Raw genomic sequence first — 21,205 nt, forward strand, 5'->3', positions numbered from 1 at the left:
CCATCGCACAAACATCTTCGTATATTCATAGAAAAGTTGGTATAGTGCACTCAGGTTACAAAAGTCTCATCGTGTATTCTGTATGACCAAGTGCAGTTTTTACACATGGATTTAACCGAACTGCACTCAACACGGGAAATATTTAGTCACACTACTTTCCACAGATCACTTCTTCATTTCGCAACCAACCCGGAATCTGTTCCGGGTATTTCTCAACAACTGCTCATGTACATACGTCCAGCTGCTCTTTAATCCACACCACTTTTGTGCAAAAACGAAAAATTGTTATATTTGAAAAATTTACATATTAACGGGTAAAATAGAATGGACGTAGAGCTGAGTTTCCTAGGTTGGTATAGTAAATTAAAAACACGTGGACAATTGGTGTACTGCGTCCTCCCCTACATCGAGGGTCAGCAGGTGAGAGGAATTCAATAAAATAAATTATTATTTAAGGGACCCTTCATAAAGAGTGTGACCATATAAAAATATGCACCTGGTCAAAAAATATTCCTTCATTCAATTTAAAATTTGAAGTTAACTATTCACGAATTATGTAAGGATTCATTCATTGGCAATTTGAAGTAGTAAATATGTATTTACTCATTAAATTTGTGCATATTTATTTTATCTCTCTATATTTCCCCAATTACATACATACAGGGATTTCTCAATTTGCCTCATGTATCAAGCATCGCGTGGAAAATCAATAATGACCAATTAGTCCTCATGAAAAATATTTAGTTAATGAAATTCAAATTCATTGACAATTTTTTGAAATAATTATTCACACATTTTCATGAATTTATCGAATAAGGAATTATCTAATAAATTATTCGAGATAATTTATTCACTCAGTATCGAATATGTGAATGAATTACAATGCATAAAAGGATTTCTCACTGTTCTCATTTTTCACCATATGCGTACGTAATACATGTGGCGAAGATGGAGTGAAATGAAGTGAATTTGAAGGAAAATAACTGAATGCCAGTCAGAAATAAAAATGACAGAGGTTTGGATGAAAAATGAATTTTTGACCAGGTGTTTTGCCAATCTCTGATGGTTACTATATATTTAAGATATGAATGGTCAATATTTTTTGAAAATCGATACATAATCGTTTTTTTTAATTATTTGCACAGTACACTTTCGGCCATTCGTATGAAGGTTGTGTTGACGGAGAAGAATTCCTATTTTTGTTTAGGATTCAATCTTTCGAGGAAGTAGTCAGCTCGGCCCGATTTCAAATTTCTTGTCGCCATGGGAACTACTGGATTAAGCGGTTGTCGGTTAGTACATATGCATACATAAATTTGTACAGGGTGGTTTAAATGTCACGTCACATTGGCGAATTTTGCAAAGGGAAAAGTCTTTTAAATCCCCATTAGATACGGACTTGGGATTAAGATTTTTATTGATTATTATTAAAACTGATAGAACACCAGTGACAAATTTCTTAAAATGTTCAATTTCAGAGCCGAAATTTTAGTCAATAACGGAAGTTTTCTTATTGAAAAATTTTCCATTGTAGCGTGACATTTAAACCACCCTGTACATACATATGTAAATCTATTTTGAAAGTTACGAAAAAAATTCCAGACCGGCCAAGATTACGCAATATTCCTAAATAAGACCGAGGTTTGTGACAGTACGGACGGAATGAAGATGACACTTGGGGACATGTTGGTCATCGAGGATACTTGCGGCGGGCCAGATCCGCCTCCACCCTGGTGGAAATTTTCAAGGTGGAAAGTTTTTTCAAAGGGAAACAAGAAGAGGAGTTATCAATATAAGAACTCTTGGAGGTTCCAGGTTTGTGCATTAACCATTTTTAAAAGTTGCATTCAATTTGATAACCTTTGAGGCAGGGTTGCAGAAACCTCATCTGGCCTTCAATAATCTCATCTCACTGAGATATAATGAGAAGTAGTGAGACATGAGAAATATGAGAAATAGTGAGATTTATGAGCCATGCACTAACGCCACCTAGCGGACGGGGTCATGAACTACAAGTTTATCTCATTATTAGCTCACCCTGCGTAGCATGAGAGCTATTGAATTCCTCTCGAAAAATCCCCTTGACCATTATTGAATAAGTTAGACGCACCATTGGTATTGAACAAACCGAATCGAATTTTTTAATAAATTAATAGCACCGTTGATATCTAACAATCGGTAACACAAAATGATGCGAAATAATTAGGAGAAGGGATGTAAAACCCACCAATAGTGCAAAATATCCGGGAGAAATGGTCATGCAATTTTGCCAAAGTTTTCACAATTTTGTAGCCCGGATGGTCGCTAATGCTGCAGTAATGACGCATCGGCTAGCCGTTTTTGTTGCACCATCGGTGCAAGAATATATACGAGTTATGATCTATTTTGCCGGCTTATTCCGCACCTTCGATGCAAAGTTCTGTCTAATCATCACGACTGGGTGACCTACTTCTAACGTTACTACGGCTAACAATCGTTAAAGCAAAATGGTGCGAAATAATTGGAGGAATCGATGTACTCCGCACCAATGGTTATGATTGACTGAAAGTTCTAGTTAGCCTAGGCAGACATAACGTAACCTTGAAATCGTGTCGAGATTTAGTCACAATATTAACCATTTTGGCTGCACCATTGGTGCAACATTATATCAAATTTCTGTTATTCCTCGTTTATTCTGTACCATTGGTGCAAAATTATATGAAAATTATGCATCCATTTTGTCCGATTATTTTGCACCTTTGGTGCAAAACTATATCCTAATCATTATTCCAGGGTGAGCTACTTCTAACGTTACTACGGTTTATTAGCTCACCCTGCGTAGCATGAGAGCTATTGAATTCCTCTTGTCCGTCTGTCTGTTCGTGTGTTCACGAGTTTTTTGCATCAATTGATGCTAATTAAAAATCCCCTTGTCCATTATTGAGCATCTTAATCGCACCATTGGTATCGAAGAATCCGTGACGCAATTGGTGCGAATTAATACAGAACATCGATAGTGAAAAGACTACAATTTTTGGAATTACTAGCACCTTTGGGGTCGAATATTCGGTTATCGAAAATAATGCGAAATAACTGGTATAATCTATGCAAAATGCACCAAAAGTGCAGAAGAACTGGAAGAAATAATTACACAATCTTGATCTATCAGTATGCAAATGGTGCAAATTAGTTGGGAAAATTTATCGACGTAGGACTACAATTTTGGGATAATTAGCACCGTTAGTATCGAACAATTGGTTGTCCAAAATCATACGAAACAATTGGGAGAATCGATGCAAAATGCGCCAACAGTGAAGAATAACTGGAAGAAATAATCACAAAAATTTGACATCACGATTTAATTGGTTCGTGTCAAAAGTCCAGATTTTGTCAAAAGTAAATATGTATTTTCTCGCGTTATCCTACACTATTGGTGCAAAATTATATGATTACAATATATCTAATTTCACTGATTATTCTGCACCATTGGTGCAAAATTTTATAACATTTATCCACTGATTTTGTCGGCTTATTCTGCACCTTTGGAGCAAAATTATGTCAAATCATTATTGCAGGGTGAGCTACTTCTAACGTTACTACGGTTTATTTCTCATATTTCTCACTCAGCCCCAACTGAGATGATTGATATAAATCATTAAATCTCACTAAATCTCACAAGGTGATATATACGACTTGCAACCCTGCTTTGAGGTAAATTTTCAGCATACATTTTTTAAGCCCCTTGAACCGTTTGATTTTACCCTCTAAATGATTCTATGTTGACTAACTTGAATTAAATTACCGTTAATTTGGTTGATGTTGTCCCCCTGAAAATAATCCATTTATGACCCTACATTGTTAATAACTTGAGTGGCAAGTTAAAATCAAATATGGCGACGAAAAAATACGTGAGGGGGAAGTAAACTAAATATGGTAACTGAAAATCAATTACGGGGCAAAATCGAACTATTTATAGGGGATATTAATTGAATGCCTTAATTTGCCACTTTTGTTAATTAATAGCAAAATGAACTTTTCCTGCAAAGTAAATTCATACTCACTAAAAAACTAGCTAACATGTATTTCTAAACTTGCTAATAATTAGATCAAAGGCGTCTCATTATTTGGCTAAACGCTAAGAGTTTGCAAGTTATACATGACAGGGCGAACTGTCCAAATATTTCACTGCGGGTTTAGTAATTTTTTTAACCTTTATTTCAGGAGAGAACCATTTACACACCTTTCGATCCATCTGGGGATCACGCACTCGAAATGATCGAATACTTCCCACGTGACACAACCGAATCTTACCTCGCCCTCGACAACACGTTGGTTTGTAGATCAGTAAATTAATTTCCAATTTTTCCATTTTTCTTAAAATTTTGAAAATATGATTGTAGATACTCTCCAAAATATTTTCCCACTTGGGCCTCTCAACCTTAAAGAATTGCCGCCTCGTGTCATCCCTCTGGGAGAGTGAAGCCGTCCCCTGGCTCAAGTCCCGATCCGAAATTCGGTTCAAGCTGTACCCCTACTCCGAACTCACCAACAGCCCACCAAGATTATTTCTCTATAGACATGAAATGTTGCCCTTCGCCCATCCAAATTGGCACGTGGAATGTTTCGATGACGGGAAGAATCTAACTTTTCCCAAATTAAGTCACGATTTGGACCAGATTCTTGAAAATTGTCACGTGATCCGTCGCCTGAGCTGTGTTCACTACCCCTCCATGAATAACGTGCTATTGATAGGGTTGCTGAATCGATTGGCCGGCTCGTTAGAGGAATTGGCGATTTGTTTCGAAACTTGTGAAAATGTAGGGGAAGATATCACCGAACTTTTCCAGGTGATAGAATTCCCGCTCCTTAAAAGGTTCGAGATCGATATGGGTCCCAACGTCGTGTCGACGATAAGACCGGAATGGTATGAAAGTTTGACCGGTTCGATGATAAGGTTGAGTAGGAGGGTGTCCGCGATGTATCTGAAGTCGGAAAGTGCCCCTATGAATGCAAATTTTTTGCGGGAAATTGTGTCAAATAGGGAATCGTATCCGAGGTTAAGGGAGGTTCGCGTTAGAAAAATTGATCGGGATGGGATGGAAGTTTTGCGGGGTTTAAGGGCGGGTTTGGTGAGACTGGAGATTAATTGGTTTTCTGACGAGTGTGAGATCCGACAGGTGGAAGGGGTCGTGCAAGGGCAGAGAAACTCGTTGGAGTTTTTACGTCTCGAAGTGCCCCCGGGCTGGGGGGTGGTCCCTGTGGGGGAGATGCCTTACTTGAAAAGGAAACAGATTTTATTTAGAGAAGTTTAAAATTATATTTGAACAAGAGAGATTGTTACGCAGGATAACTTACCTCCAATTGTTGCGTAATTGACTGGAGTATGATAGCTTTCTGGATTCATGCACATAAATAGATATTTTTTTAGATGCAAATTTCCAAGTGCCCATTAATTTATATTAAATTTTCCCGCAGGGTAATTTATGCAAAAACAAAATCTTAATTGTATCGTTGTTAAATTGTTATGTAGTGCTACATATTTTATTGATCTGCAATTCTATGGACCATGGTGAGCCTTATAAAAAATTTTCATTAGGATATGAAAAATTATGATATTATATTATATTATTATTATTATTATCAGTATTGAGTTTTGCGATGAATGAAATTTATGCTAATTAAATGCAAACTTGATTTTATGACGAAGTGTACACATTCGTGTATTATTTTTGCATTCATACAAGTCCAAATTCATTTTCATTCACGATCATTTACAATCGTAATTAGTCAAATGAATGAAACTGGACAGGTATTTGATCAGGGAACGTCCATATATTACGTCGTGATCATTTTTGTGGGTGGGTGGTTTAGGGCTTCCTATCTTCCCCATGTTAAAAGTCCCTATACTTAATGTTTATGTTGGGTGGGGGTGTGATAAAATTCAGAATTTTTTCTGACGTAATATATGGATGGTCCCAAAGCGTACTTTTCACACTAAATGTTGGTCTAACTTTCACCGCAATACTTTCCCCCGGATCGGTCCGCCTCCAACCCGGAGAATCTTTTCCGGGCATAAACAGGTCATTGCTCAACATATGTAACAGTCCAGCTGCTTTTCAATCCACACGACTTTTTGTCCACGAAAATAATTCAAAATATTTATTTTCAAAATTTTCCTTAAACATTAAATGGACATAGAGCTGCGTTTTTTAGGTCATCGACATAAGTTTAATACAAGAGATCAGTTCATATACTGTGTCCTCCCCTACATCGAAGGCCAGCGGGTGAGAAGAGCTCAATAAATTACTTATTTACTCACAGTTAAAAACTTTACAAGCAATTATTACCAGTAAAAAAATTTTCTTACTTGCATTACAAAATTTAGGAATATTTAGCATGACAATGTTTTTAAAAATGGATTTTTATAATTCCAGGAAAGCATGTAATTCTGAGCAAAATTGTGTTTGCTTTTTTAACTAGGGATACAATTCAAAAAGTTAGTGTTCTGAAAAATCATGATTTTGGCTGATTTTTTTTAAATTCCGCAACCAGAGAAAATTTGTGCATTCTGCAAAACGTAAAAATACGATGATAAATATTTCTGAGTGTGAACAATTTAAAATTAGACCGGTCAAAATGGGCGATAACCACCTTGCACGTACTCATTGTTCGGTATTCAATTCATTAAAGGGACATTCCATAAACATTTACATGTTCTGAGATGGAATTGCAAATTTTGAAAATTTTTAACAAACGGTTTTCAATTGTTGCGATTATAGTCATTTAGGAATTTAACCTAACCTAGTGATTAGTCTAATAATTTATGAAACCATGAGCCCAAATCGATACTGACTCGCTAATTAATTCTGTTTAAATATTTTCACAGTACACTTTCGACCACTCGTATGAAGGTTGTGGAGATGGTGAAGAGTTCCTATTATTGTTAAGGGTCCGCTGGTTCGGGAAGGAGAAGGTCTCATCCGCCCGATTTCAAATTTCTTGTCGCCATGGCAACCACTGGATTAAGCGGGTGTCGGTTAGTTACAGATAAATAAATACACGGACGGATCTACTTTAATTTCTAATGGAGATAATGTTTGTCACCTAATGGTGGTAAAATTGAAACCAACCGGTGATAATTTGTCATCATGGGGACAGAATGTATGAGGAGAAAAATGCACATTATCATCATTTGGTGAAGTCACATAAAACCACTCGGTGACAACTAACACCGGGTTTCATGGTATACAATTGTCATTTCGCATTATGTAATTTACTTTTAAACGGTTTAAGGGTTAATACATAATTACTTATTTATTATAAATTTATTACGTAATTAATTTAGTAAGTTACTTACTGCACTTTCCACAGTGCATTTAAATACTGTTCAAAAGGGTGACATCATTTTTAAGAGCGTGCTTTACCATGAAATTCTAGGATGCCAAAAATTACGCCATATTTCTAAATGAGAAAGATGTCTGTGATACCCCGGACGGAATGAAAATATCGTCCGGGGACATTTTCGTCCTAGCTGAAAACGTTTTTCAAGAATATTACCCCCCACCTCGCTGGTGGAAACCAAAGTGGAAGGTTTTTTCCAAGGGAATTGTGCAAAGGAAGAATTGCCCAGAAGATTTTCAGTACACGTTCGTTTTCTGCTTCCAGGTTTGTACATACATTTTACTTACTAACTTTCACCAGTTTACCTGTTCACGAACTTACAATGCGATGGTGTGAAGTGTAACCCTCCGATTTGATTGAAATTTTGAAATTAAGTGGTCCATGTCAATACAACGAAAATTTCTTCAGGCAGTTTCTGCGATGGTCAGAATTTCAAATTGGTCAAAGTTGAAAAATGTACAATTTTTAGCCAGGGGAGAGAATGGAAGTTAGGTTTGCTTCCTCCGCCTGGTAAAAATTGCCGGTTTTTCAACTCAATATCTTGCAAAATTCCGACCATCGCACAAGATTTTCATTAACATTTCTTTCCAATTTATGTAAAGTTTTTGTGTTACACTAGAGTGACAGAGGGTTCTGACAAAGGTCGATTTTTTCGTTACATAATTTATGAACGGCCCCTTAAGTAAAATATGTATACCAGCTCAAGGGAAACCCTTCCGTTTTATTTATCAAGGTAACGCTCCCCTAGATTTAAGTAGATAGTTTATCTAGAATTCAGAATGCATTTAAATTTTGAAAGGGTAACAAATTATTTTTAAGAGGATATCGAAAAAAATAGAAAATCTCTGTAAATTTCTGGTAAATTTCTCACTGCTAATTTCAGCCGAGAAGCATTCCAACCACGCTTGACCCGAACGCATCCCAAAAGATTGAATATTACCCACCTGACACATCCGAATCTTACCTCGCCCTCGAAAATACGCTGGTTAGTAAATCAATAAATTTTTTTCCAATTTTCCCCAAAATCCAACCACTTAAACTTCAAATTTTCAAAATATCTAATATATAGATCCTCTCAAAAATATTTTCCTACTTGGCTCTACCAACCTTAAAGAATTGCCGCCTCGTCTCATCCTTCTGGGAGAGTGAAGCCGTCCCCTGGCTCAAGTCCCGATCCGAAATTCGGTTCCAGTTTCACGTTTACCGCGGACCCGTCAAGTCGATGAAGTTCTTTCTCTACAGAAATGAAATGTTACCCTTTGCCCATCCAAATTGGCACGTGGATCGTCTCAATACCGGCGACACGGCGACCTTCTCGAAATTAGGGGACGATTTGGACCGGCTTCTTACAAATTGTGACCCAATGATCCGTCGCCTGAGCTGTGTTTACTGTCACACCATAAATACCGCGCTCTTGGCCAGGTTGCTGAATCGAGTGGCCGGTTCGTTAGAGGAATTGTGTGTTCTTTTCGACAATTGTGAAAATGCGGGGGAAGATATTACCGAATTTTTCGAGTTGATAGAATTCCCGCTCCTTAAAAAATTTGAGATTGATATGGGTGACAGTGTTCTGCCGTCAATAAGACACGAATGGTACGTAAATTTGACCCCTTCACTAATAAAGTTGAGTAGCAAGGTGTCCTCGCTGTATTTTAAGTCGAACAGTGCCCCGTTGAATGGGTATTGTTTGCGGGAAATTGTATCGAATAGGGATTACCCGAGGTTGAGGGAGGTTCGGATTAAGAAGATTGATCGGGATGGGATGGAAGTGTTGCGGGGTTTAAGGGCGGGTTTGGTGAGGCTGGAAATTAATGGGTTTTCGGACGAGTGTGAGATTCGACAGGTGGAAGACAATTTACAAGAAGTCGTGCAAAGGCAGAGGAATTCGTTGGAGTTTTTATATCTCGAAGTGCCCCCGGACTGGGCAGTGGTCCCTGTGGGGGATATGCCTTTCTTGAATAGGAAAGATATCTTTTTTGGACAGGTTGAATGTTAAGGCAGAAAATTCAACGCTTAGATGTAGGCTATTAAATACATCCAATTGTTTCGGGATTGCCTCGATTTCTGAGTATTTATTTAAAGTTTTAAATGCAAATTTGTAAAGGCCCTTAATTTATTAAATTTATAATTCCTTTATTTGTCATTCCATGGACCATGACTCATGGTCCATGAGCCTTGTGCGGATTTTTTAAATAAACTAATTACTGTTTTGCTATTATTTATTACTATTAATTAATTACTATTTTTTTCATAATCCGAAGTATATCAGGTATAGTATGTATATAATCTGTAAGAATTGTAATAAAATATAACGTATAAAGCGTTAAATGAGCCATCTTTATTAATTTATTACCGGGAAATCATTACCTGTGTGACTTTACCGGATTATTTAGAATGTGCCCACCTATTTAAAAATATTTTCACTTAAAAGCCAGCCATTCCGATGTCTGTCAGAAGATGTTTATTCACATTCAGTCATTTTCCTTCAAATTTATTTCACTTCATCCGACTTCATTTCTTACTTCGCTCCACGCCTTGGTCACCGGGTGAAAAATCCTTTCATTCACACTGATTCATCTGAGAAGACACAATCATTCAGTCATTTTCATTCAAATGATGGGAAATTTATATACATTCACGGCCATAATGAGTCAAAGGAATGGAGGTGAACAGGTATGTATGCGTACCTATTCTACATGACAAACTGCAGTTTTTATAAAGAGATTGAGCACTCGACGCGCAGAAATCTTTAGGAACCTTTAACCCCACTACTTTCCCCGGATCACTCCGTAACCAACCCGGAATCTGTTCCGGGTATTTCTCAGTAACAGCTCATCACATGTATATACTATATACATTTGTACCTGCAGCTGCTCTTAAATTTGTTCCACATAACTTTTGTGCAAAAACAAAAAATTTGCAAAGTTTTCGCCACCAATAAAATACATAAAATGGACATGGAGCTGCAATTCTTAGACCCGGATGGTGAGTTTAAAACGCATCAGTGCCGCGACAAGCCAATGAGGGGCCTGGATTTTTTGAAGAATTGTACGGCCTTTTTTTAAACCATTAAAATTTTACAAGAGTCCGGTCAAAATCAGGGTTTTTGACTGGTAGAAACTCAAATCACCAGGAAATGGGAAGAAGTACATACATTTTTCCCATTGCTCTTGTTCAAAACTTAATTAAAATCGCTAGATAAATGACCAAGAAATTGACTTATGTATGTTATTAACTCTGGGTAACAGAAAAGATTTAAGGTGATTATCTCCTATTTCGACCGGACTAATTTTTATTGTTGAAGCATCAAAATAAACGGACCAAAATTTTTGTGTTTTGTAGAATGCATTTTCGATTGTGGCGGAATTATTAAATTTATTAAATACACTTTTCGAATTTTAATACGATTTCAAAAATTAAGCTCAATTCTTGCTCAGAATTTCTCCCCTGTAATTATTAAAATTCATTTTTTTAAACTTTTAACATCTGAAATTTTCATGCTACATCATGAAATGTATCATCAAAAATGCAAAAAAAAATTAAGCAGAAAATTAAAACTATTTTAACATGATTAGAAAAGTTAGAGCGTCTTGAAAAACCCTGATTTTAAAGCCGAAATTTTATTTTTAAACTCTGCCACAAGCGAAAACTTGTATTCTGGAGACCGCAAAAATGTAGTTCCTCTCATTTATTTCTGAGCGTGGACAATTTAAAATTAGTCAGATCAAAACCCGCTTGTTTCGCTGCTAGGAATTTGCTTCACTAAAAATATACCGGCCGGAGTTTGACATTTTGAACACCTTTAAAAATTAAAGTTTCTAACAATTGAAGTTCATACTTGATGTCTGCATAAGATTGAGTTCCTAAGTTCGGGAACATATGAAAGTTATGTAGTAATATGCTCAGTTCGAGAAATTGTTGAAATGCATTTAATATGCATGAGTAATAGAATGGTATAAACACGCTGAAAGGAAGATTAAACTGGGTGGAATTCACCAAGATACAAATTTGAAGTACGAAAATATGGCCTTAATAAATAAGGATTAAATACATACATGGGCCTAAACAGTGATGGGAAGCCTTGGGCTCTTTGCGCTCTTTGATCAGTTTTTGTGACCTTATGCCTCGGCCTTTTTAAAGATTTTGAGGTCGAGGACAGTGACGTCTGAGGTCTAAATTTTGAAAACTAAAGAGGCCGAGACCGGCCTCGCTGACGCGTAAGATTCCCGATGTGAGGCCGTGTGAGGTCCTTGGCCTCACATTTAAATGGAGAGGCCGATCTCGCTAAGGCCTGTAGCTTCCGAGGCCTAGGCTTAAATTGTGAGGTCACGGGCTTGAGCTTTCTCGAAATGCGAGATCGTAGGCCTCACTTTATTCTTCGAGAAGCCTTGTGAGGTTTCACATCACGAGGCCTTTTTTCCCACCTTCATCACTGTTTCCCTCCTTTTCTGGCAAATAGAGTTTTGAATGGAAATTTTTCCATTCAAAACCCTACGTAAAATGCCTTCAGTATGTCACGAAATTGTAGATGCAACGACATATTTTTATTTCGATATGATCCCACAATTTCTAAAATTCCGAACTTCGGGAAAAAATGTCAAAAGTATCTACGGACAATTTCCGCGTCGTCGATTTTTAATGACACACGCAGGTCAAAGGTCAGCATTTTATTAAAGATTCAAAATGAGAGACCAAAAGTAAAACTCGGTGGATAATTTTTTTTCGACTTTCCAATATTTTTTATTGGACGCGGCAAGGCCTCACGAAAAAAATGAGCTATCGTATGACCGTGTACGATTTTTTTGACGCCCACAGGAATTTTTCGCCCAGAACAGTTTGGAGGTCTAAAATCGTGACCGTGGCGAAATTCAAACAATCGAAATATACAAAGGCATGTATTCGATGTCAATATGGTTTTGTATATTTCAATTGTTTGAATTTCGCCACGGTCACGATTTTAGACCTCCAAACTGTTCTGGGCGAAAAATTCCTGTGGGCGTCAAAAAAATCGTACACGGTCATACGATAGCTCATTTTTTTCGTGAGGCCTTGCCGCGTCCAATAAAAAATATTGGAAAGTCGAAAAAAAATTATCCACCGAGTTTTACTTTTGGTCTCTCATTTTGAATCTTTAATAAAATGCTGACCTTTGACCTGCGTGTGACATTAAAAATCGACGACGCGGAAATTGTCCGTAGATACTTCTGACATTTGTTCCCGAAGTTCGGAATTTTAGAAATTGTGGGATCATATCGAAATAAAAAATATGTCGTTGCATCTACAATTTCGTGACATACTGTAAATGTCTAACAATAAGAAAAAGTTTGAATTTGTAATAACTAGAAGGTTAGAATGGATTCAGATCAACTCACTATGCAATTGAAACTAGCATAAATTAAGTTCTCTAACAATTTCATAAAAACTTCATGATTTCAACAGTTTTATCATAAAATCTCATTTTATTATCTAGTGCATGGTCAGGCCTGGTACGGCCCTTCGGGCCGTACGGCCTGGAAACCCTTATCCAGTCAAATCCACCTTTGTCGCTGCACTGAAACGCATGCACAATTCGTGCACTGCGTCCTCCCGTACATCGAGGATCAGCGGGTAAGAGGAATTCAATCAAATACATTCTCATTTGAAGGACCGGTCATAAATATTGATATAATACGTACCTGTTCAAAAAAATATTTCTTCATTCACTATTCATTTAATTTAAAAAGTTAAAAATATTCATTTTTACCTCAAGTTCCCCTAATTACATAAATATGTACATGGATTTCACATTTTTGAAAATCAATGTGTACATATTACCTAATTGCTGTTTTTAATTATCTATTTGCACAGTACACTTTCGGCCACTCGTATAAAGGTTGTGAGGGGGGAGAAGAATTCATATGTTTGTCTAGGATCCGATGGGTCGGGAATCTGGATGTGACCTCGGCCCGATTTCAAATTTCTTGTCACCATGGCAACTACTGGATTAGGCGGGTGTCGGTTAGTTCTTTTATACAGGGTGGTTTAAATGTCAGGTTACAATGGAAAATTGTCAATGGGAAAAATTCGTAACTTTCCATAAGGTACGGATTTGGGATTGAGATTTTTATTAATTTTTATCAAAACTTATGGAACACTGATGACAAACTTCTTAAAATATTGAATTTCAGAGGCAGAATTTCGGTAACTAATAGAGATTTGCGAATTTTTCCCATTGAAAAATTTTCCATTGTAACCTGACATTTAAACCACCCTGTATGCATGCATAGATATCTACAGGATGGTTTACATGTCAGGCTGTGTACAATGGAAAATTTTCAATGGGAAAAATTCGCAAATTCCCATTAAATACTTACCAACATTTTGTCTCTGAACTAAACATTTTAAAAATTTTGTCGTCAGTTTTGTCAAAACTGTTTGGTAAATTCTCAAAATTTGGGGAGCAAATGGGAATTTAGGAATTTTTCTAATTGAAAAATTTCCATTGTAGCGCGACATTTAAACTACCCTGTACATGTACTTTAAAACTTATGAATAAAATTGCAGAGCACCCAAGATTACGCAATATTCCTTAATCAGACCGAAGTTTGTTACACTATGAGGATGACGCCTGGGGATATGTTCACCCTAGGGGAAACTTGCGTTGAGCCATATCCACCTCCACCCTGGTGGAAATTTTCATTGTGGAACGTTTTTTCAACGGAACAGAGGAACAATTCCCCACAGAATTATCTGCACAAAAACGTTTTCAGGTTCCAGGTTGGTATACACAGACAAGAGGTTTAAGGCTACTGTGGACGACGCGTTACCCATACCCAATCTCTTTAAATGCAATTTCTTAAACTACCGTAAAACCTCTATTTATAGCCGGGGCTAAAATCCAAAACTGAGGGTCACGGACCCGGCTATAATTAGAGACCCGGCTAAATTTTGTTGCTCCAAAAATTTTAGATGTTACAAAATCAAATATAATTCATGTTGACTCAATTTGAGTTTTCTAATTTAGCAAGATAAGGCATAAGTAACCCATTCACTTTTAATCTACATCTTGAAACGAAGTTTAGCAGGTTTTTTAAATTTTCTGCCATGATTATATCCCTTATTAACCTGAAATTAATATGAAAGAATTAGTAGTTCAACTTATTCGTTGATTGGCATAATGTGCAACATTTTTCTTGAATGGGCTATGAACGGGGACACAGCGGACATGTCGGGCCATAATTAGAGACCCGGCCATAATTGGGGACCCGGCTATAATTAGAGATCCGGCTAAAATTTGGTAATCTTGGTCTCTAGACCCGGCTATATTTGGAGACCGGCTATAATTAGAAGAGGGCTATAAACAGCGGCGTAGCCAGGATTGGGTCCTGGGGGGGGCGCCCAGCTAATAAATATCTAAATTACCCTTTTTAGGCTTAAAATTTCTACGCTCACTCACTTACACCGCTTTAACACAGGGTACATAGCTAAACATAGCTTAGCTTTTAGCGCGAAAAACCACTCAATATAGCACGCCAAATTCAATGCCTGACCTAATAACGCCTTAATCATTTCTTATGTAAATTGTGTGTATCCAATTCATCCCTGTGGTTTTTTTGGATGACAAAAAATTGGATCGCACATTAACGAGGGTCTGGAAATTCGGGTTAAAGATTTGTGGTACCAAGTGGCTTTAGAGCAAAGCGTGACACCTCAAATGGTATTTTTTTAGTGACCAGTTAAAAAATCAACCTTGTGTTCCTTAGATATAGCATATGCCTGTAGTGCACTTAAAGGAAAATTTTACGAAAAAATCCGGGCAACATGAAAGCAGGCCCCGATTTTGGGGGGGGGCAACCGGGGCAATTGCCCAGGGCGCCGAAAAGACAGGGGCGCCGCCAGGCGCCCGAGCGTACACTAGATAAGATTGGGGAGTCAGGGCTTATGGAATAGTTTTGTCCGCCTGTCTCCAGGTTTATTTCTGTTCTACTCATCCGATCGACGTAAAATTTGGTATGCACTTAAAAATGTCAATAGAGGCTTATTATGGGAAATGTGCCATTCCGCGTTGCATCGATTTCACCAAATAAAATATAAAAATTAGGACGAAAACTTTCGGGCGCAACTTTTAATATAGTTTAGCTATTTTAAATTATATGTAACCAACCCCCCTTCAAAAAATGGAGGAAAGAAACTGGGAAAAATGAGAAACCCAATGTACATATATGTACCTTGGGTAACAAGAATTAGACCATAACTTGCATCATCATCATCTTGCATCGTGCATCAAAAGTTGCAAAATTCGAAAATCGTTTTTTACCTACACATAAATAATTAAAAAACTCACGGCTCCCGCACATTTATTTCTGACAACCTGATGCCAGAATTTCACCATTGAGAAGTGCTATAATTTCAGCATTTGTTGTCCGAAGGAAAATTGTGGGTACCAGGAGATTTTTGGGGTCCAAGTGGCTTATACGGCAAGAGCCGTGACAAAATACAGCCAATGAGAAATAGAGAAGCGAGTGAGACGTGATTCTACTACGCCCCTGACGCGCGATGGTGGTGGATACCTTCCGAGTCTCACTCGGCCTCTCGCTAAATATGGAAACGGGTTTCGTGGCACATTTCCCTCGATATTCCTAAATAGTCGTAGAGAGCTGAAATCTGGCATTTAAGTTAATAAAAGATATCATCCTCAGAGAATATGAACCAAATTTCGAAAACATTTTAAATAACTTTAGAGACCCCCTATGGTTACCCGAGTTTACTACGTCTACGACATTTACGACAAGTGGAAAAATATGAAGTGGAGTTGAGATAAAATTAATCATTTATAATTCAACACATTGACTCCGGCCATATGAGGCTCCACTGGGGGTTTTTAAGTTAATCTCACACGTCGTAAGTCACGTCTTTACCAATTGGATAGTTGTTATGGACAGAATGGATTTTGCAATCGTAGTCGATGCACTTTATAAAACGTAATTTCTATTATTATTTTTACATACAATTCCACTTCACCAAAGTTAAAGAAAGTTGTATGAAACTGAATAATATGCATATACTTTATCTAATATTAGTATAAAAGCATAAAAAACTAATTTAGCAAGTTAGTTGTAGAAATTTATGATTTTTTAGAGGGGCTGGGGCGCCTCATATGCTTGCCCAGGGCGCCAAAATCTAAGATCGGGCACTGCATGAAAGGTTTAATAGCAAAATTTTAAAGATTACTAAAAGCTCAAACCAGTCTCTACTTGAGAAAAATTTGTCAAAAGTCAACAGCAAAGAGCTTAGGGCATGATCGGAATAATTAGCCAAAAGATAAAGGACTAATATAAAGGGTGTAAATTTATTCCTGTACCATTCATTTTTCGGCCCCCGATAGAGCAAGAACTATTGATCCCGTCAATGTTTTTCATTGACATTTTTACTATGGCTTCCCACAAGACGGGATAAGACAAGATTATACATACGTCTTGTCTCATCTTGTTACTATCTACGGGACGAACTTGCAAGACAAGACGAGCCCAGTTTCCGTTTGTCCGAATTTTTTAACCAAAGTCAAGATTTTTCAAAACGCTGTAACTTTTCCAATTTTAACCCGATCACAATAAAATTCAATTTATTAGCATTTGATATGACCATGAGCCCTCATCAATACAATATTGCTTAATAAAACAAAATGAGAACAAATAAATACTCCGTGGGTAATCCGATTACAAACATTAAGGAACACAAATAATACTTTACTAGAAACTTTTAAAATTTGAAACTTGGATGCTTTGGTTAAAAATACGACACAAAGGGCATCCACTAAAATACACAACTGTAGATATTTTAATTTGTGTGCGGTAACAATTTAAAATTCGTCCGATTAAAATTGGAGAAAACAATTTGGTGCTAACATACATACGTACGTACTTATATTGTAGCGTGATTTTTTAGCAGTTTTACAACGCTTACAAAATCTCTTCGCTGTCGTACCTTATTTTTTGACACAGAAAATACTAAGGGCACGAAGGAATAACGAATTCCTATAATGTCTAACATATAACTTCATACGTAACTTCTTTTTTTAATTTTTTGCAAATTTTAGCGATTTTTCAGTATTTTATTTTTATTTTTCCGGGCTCTGGGTGGGGCTCAAGCCCCCCTTGCCCCCCCCTTGGCTACGCCGCTGGCTATAAATAGAGGTTTTACGGTAAATCAAGTCCATGATTTTTGAGGTAAATTCAACTTCAACATTTTGAAATTTTAGTAATCTTATATATTACAAAAACATGCCGATTTGAAAACAGAGCCAATTTGTTTGCCATTTTTTCACTACAAATTTCCCCAAGAATAAGTTTTGTTATATTTTCAAATCGATTTATTTGAAGTATGTACCAATAATTAGATTTAGATTAAAATTTTAATAGTTGTATTTATCTCAAAAGTCATGGAGTTGAGTGAGGATTAGAAGGTCACATGTTCTCGGCGCCCGATTTCGATCTCCTTTGGATATGTCGTAGTACTACATGAGCAGACGTCGGATATGAATGACCGATAAAACCTCAAAATATGACCATAAAAATGACTTTATTTTTTTAATTTTTGGCTTAACTTTTTGATATATTTTCTTGTGATAATCAATTTTTATCAATAAAACAAGTACTGGGGTGATTTAATTCATTCCCAATGAATTAAATCACCTTAGGCGAAACTGAACGTAAATTTCTGAAAGTTTCTCAGATTGAAACATTTTGATAAAAGTCAATTTTTTGTCATTTTCTGTCGATTTGTTTGCCAAATCTTAGAATTTGGCCAAAAATCATAAAATGAACGAAAACAGCCCGAAATATGATCGGGAATATGAATAGGTCCCAAAACCCGAAAATATGACAAATATGAGAAAACATGCTTTGACCTACGTGACCTACTCTAGTGACCGTAAACATTCTCAGAAAATTTTTTCGACTGTACGTCAATAAATGGAAAAAGCCATTTTTCATTCATATCCGACGTATGTACATACATGAGTGTCGAAAAAGTGCAGGAGGGTTAGACTCCATGAGCCCATTTACGCCCGCCACACCCCCTCAAAGGTGCCAAACCCCCGCATCGCCAAAAATCGAATTTGGGAGAAATTTATATTTTTATTATCCCAGATAGTTACTCTATCATACCTAATAGCAAACTCAACTTTTTAAGAAATTTCGAATTTCTTCAATACATACCCTTCGTCAGTAAATCTTCGAAAATATGACGAAGATATGGGGCCTTCTTAACCTCTTTCGGACTACTAATTTTTAAATAAAATTTCCCTTCGGTACGATTTTGATTTCAAAATTATACCTGATAGCAACCAATTAAATTTTTCCAGGTTTGCAATATTCGAGTTTTTGACGAAAAACACGAAAAATACACTTTTTAACATTGGTCGGTATAGGGAAAATTCCAAAATTTTAGGAGAAAAATATCGAAAAAATTCCACTTTTCACCATCGAGTTTTTCACAAAATACCGAAGAAATATTCTGTTTTTAACGAAATTTTGGTGTCAAGGAAATTTCTGCAGTTCCGGTTTATTTCGGTTTATTTCCGGTTTATTTCGTCGTCAACAGAAAATAAAATACTACACAAATGTGTGTACTTCGCCGTTAAGAGGCAGTATGCAGCTTTTAAAGGTTGCATTCAATTTGCTTAGCTACAAATGACTGTGTCAAACATCTCAATATTTTACTTCGGTTTTAGTCAAGTTGTCAATCGCTATTTTAGGCGAGAAGCATTTCCACAACGTTCGACACCTCCTTATTTCCCAGAATCGAATATTTCCCCCCTGACACAACCGAACCTTACGGCGCCCTCGAGAACACGTTGGTAGGAATTTATAATTTGTCCCTAAAATCATATTTTATCCAAAACTGTTTCTAAAAATTTGAAAATATGTATGTAGATACTCTCCAAAATATTTTCCTTCTTGGCCCTACCAACCTTAAAGAATTGCCGTCTCGTGTCATCCCTCTGGGAGAGTGAAGCCGTCTCCTGGATGAAGGCACGATCCGAAATTCGGTTCAAGTTCTACACCTACCGCGAACCCGCCCAGAACCGGCCGAAATTGTTTCTTTATAGACATGAAATGTTGCATTTCGCTAATCCAAATTGGCACGTGGACTGTCGAATTGAAGAAGAAGATGAGATGTTTCGCAAATTAAGTGATGATTTGGACAAGGTTCTGGAAAATTGTCACGTGATCCGTCGCCTGAATTGTGATTACCGTCCCAACATAGATAACGTGTTATTGATAAGATTGTTGAATCATGTGGCCGGTTCATTAGAGGAATTGTCGGTTTGTTTTCAAGATTGTCAAAATGCGCGAAAAGATATTGCCGAACTTTTCGAGTTGGTAGAATTTCCACGTCTTAAAAGGTTCGAGATCGATATGGGACCCAACGGTTCGTCGCCGATAAGACCGGCATGCTATAAAAATTTGACGTGTTCGCTGATTAAATTGAGTAGCAAGGTGTCCACGCTGTATGTTAAGTCAAATAATGCCCCGATGAATACCCATTTTTTGCGGGAAATTGTGTCGAATAGGGAATATCCGAGGTTGATGGAGGCTCTGATTAAGAAGATTGATTGGGATGGGATGGAAGTGTTGCGGGGTTTGAAGGCGAGTTTGGTTAGGCTGGAGATTAATGGGTTTTCTGAAGAGTGTGAGATTCGACAGGTGGAAGAGGTCGTGCAAAGGCAGAGAGAATCGTTGGAGTTTTTGTATCTCGAAGTGCCCCCGGACTGGGAGGTGGTCCCTGTGGGGGAGATGCCTTTCTTGAAAAGGAAAGATATTCTGTTTGGAGAGGGTGAATGCAGGCCCCGAATTTGGGGGGGCAAGCGGAGCAATTGCCCAGGGCGCCAAAAAGTCAGGAGCGCCGCTAGGCGCCCGAGCGTACATTAGATAAGACTGACAATGAGGAGGTGTGAGGTGGTTATCGCCGATATCCACCGGACTAATTTTAAATTGTTAATGCTCAAAAATAAGTGGACCCATATTTTTTCGTTTTCCTAAATGGGCATGTTTACGCTCTTAACGGAATTTTCAAAAAAAAATTCAGCCAAAATTCGGATTTTTAAAAACGTTGTAACTTTTCGAATTTTAAACCGATTTCAAAAAATAAACCCAATTTTTATTCAGAATTACATCCCTGAAAATATAAAAATCCATTTTTGAAAAACTTTTAATTTTCAAAAAATTATCGATTTTTGGATAAAAATTCAGAAATAGCTTAAAAATATCAAATTTTTTAAATTTTAAAAAATTAATTTTGATATTTTGAGGGATGTAATTCTGAACACAAATTTGGCTTATTTTTTGAAATCGGGTTAAAATTCGAAAAGTTACAGCATTTTTAAAAATCCTGATTTTGGCTGAATTGTTTTTGAAAATTCCGCCAAGGGCGAAAACATGCCCATTCAGGAATACCAAAAAATACGGGTCCACTTATTTCTGGTCCTGAACAATTTAAAATTAGTCCGGTGGTTATCGGCGATAACCACCTCACACCACTCCATTGTAAGTATTTATTTAAAGTTTTAAATGCAAATTTTAAAGGCTCCTTAATTTATTACATTTGTAATTCCTGTATTTCTCATTTCATGGACCATGAGCCTTGTACGAATTTTTATGAGAAACCAATTACTATTTTACTATTATTTAAATATTACTATTAATTAATTACTATTGTTTTCATAATCCGAAGTATGTCAGGGGTAGCATATTATGTATGATCTATGAGAATTTTAATAAAATATAACGTATACGGCGATAAATGAGCCATCTCATGGGATTTTAACATGAGATGGGGAATGCAC

The 21,205-nt window shown here is 36.9% G+C and overlaps 3 protein-coding genes across 4 annotated transcripts; all 3 read left to right on the forward strand.

Moving 5' to 3' along the window:
- Positions 1 to 223: 223 nt before the first annotated feature.
- LOC118436871 lies at positions 224 to 5,681 on the forward strand. Its single transcript, XM_035855520.1, has 5 exons — positions 224 to 420; positions 1,146 to 1,292; positions 1,603 to 1,815; positions 4,201 to 4,311; positions 4,380 to 5,681. The coding sequence occupies exons 1-5, from the start codon at positions 325 to 327 to the stop codon at positions 5,289 to 5,291; spliced, it is 1,479 nt and encodes a 492-aa protein (XP_035711413.1). The 5' UTR covers positions 224 to 324; the 3' UTR covers positions 5,292 to 5,681.
- A 394-nt stretch (positions 5,682 to 6,075) lies between these two features.
- LOC118436834 lies at positions 6,076 to 9,712 on the forward strand. Its single transcript, XM_035855474.1, has 5 exons — positions 6,076 to 6,263; positions 6,866 to 7,015; positions 7,417 to 7,644; positions 8,264 to 8,365; positions 8,450 to 9,712. Exons 1-5 carry the CDS (start codon positions 6,168 to 6,170, stop codon positions 9,374 to 9,376), a joined length of 1,503 nt encoding a protein of 500 aa, XP_035711367.1. The 5' UTR covers positions 6,076 to 6,167; the 3' UTR covers positions 9,377 to 9,712.
- Positions 9,713 to 10,209: 497 nt separating this feature from the next.
- On the forward strand, positions 10,210 to 20,385 carry LOC110854739. Of its 2 annotated transcripts, none has more exons than XM_035855317.1 (6): positions 10,210 to 10,428; positions 12,851 to 12,987; positions 13,228 to 13,377; positions 13,924 to 14,136; positions 19,115 to 19,216; positions 19,293 to 20,385. In XM_035855317.1, exons 1-6 carry the CDS (start codon positions 10,332 to 10,334, stop codon positions 20,289 to 20,291), a joined length of 1,698 nt encoding a protein of 565 aa, XP_035711210.1. In that variant the 5' UTR covers positions 10,210 to 10,331; the 3' UTR covers positions 20,292 to 20,385. The 2 variants fall into 2 exon arrangements, with proteins under 2 accessions (XP_035711210.1, XP_035711211.1); XM_035855318.1 differs by having other exon boundaries at positions 10,211 to 10,365.
- The last annotated feature ends 820 nt before the right edge of the window (positions 20,386 to 21,205 follow it).

Source organism: Folsomia candida, unplaced genomic scaffold (genome assembly GCF_002217175.1).
Source record: "Folsomia candida strain VU population unplaced genomic scaffold, ASM221717v1 Fcan01_Sc010, whole genome shotgun sequence".
Lineage (NCBI taxonomy): Eukaryota > Metazoa > Arthropoda > Collembola > Entomobryomorpha > Isotomidae > Folsomia > Folsomia candida.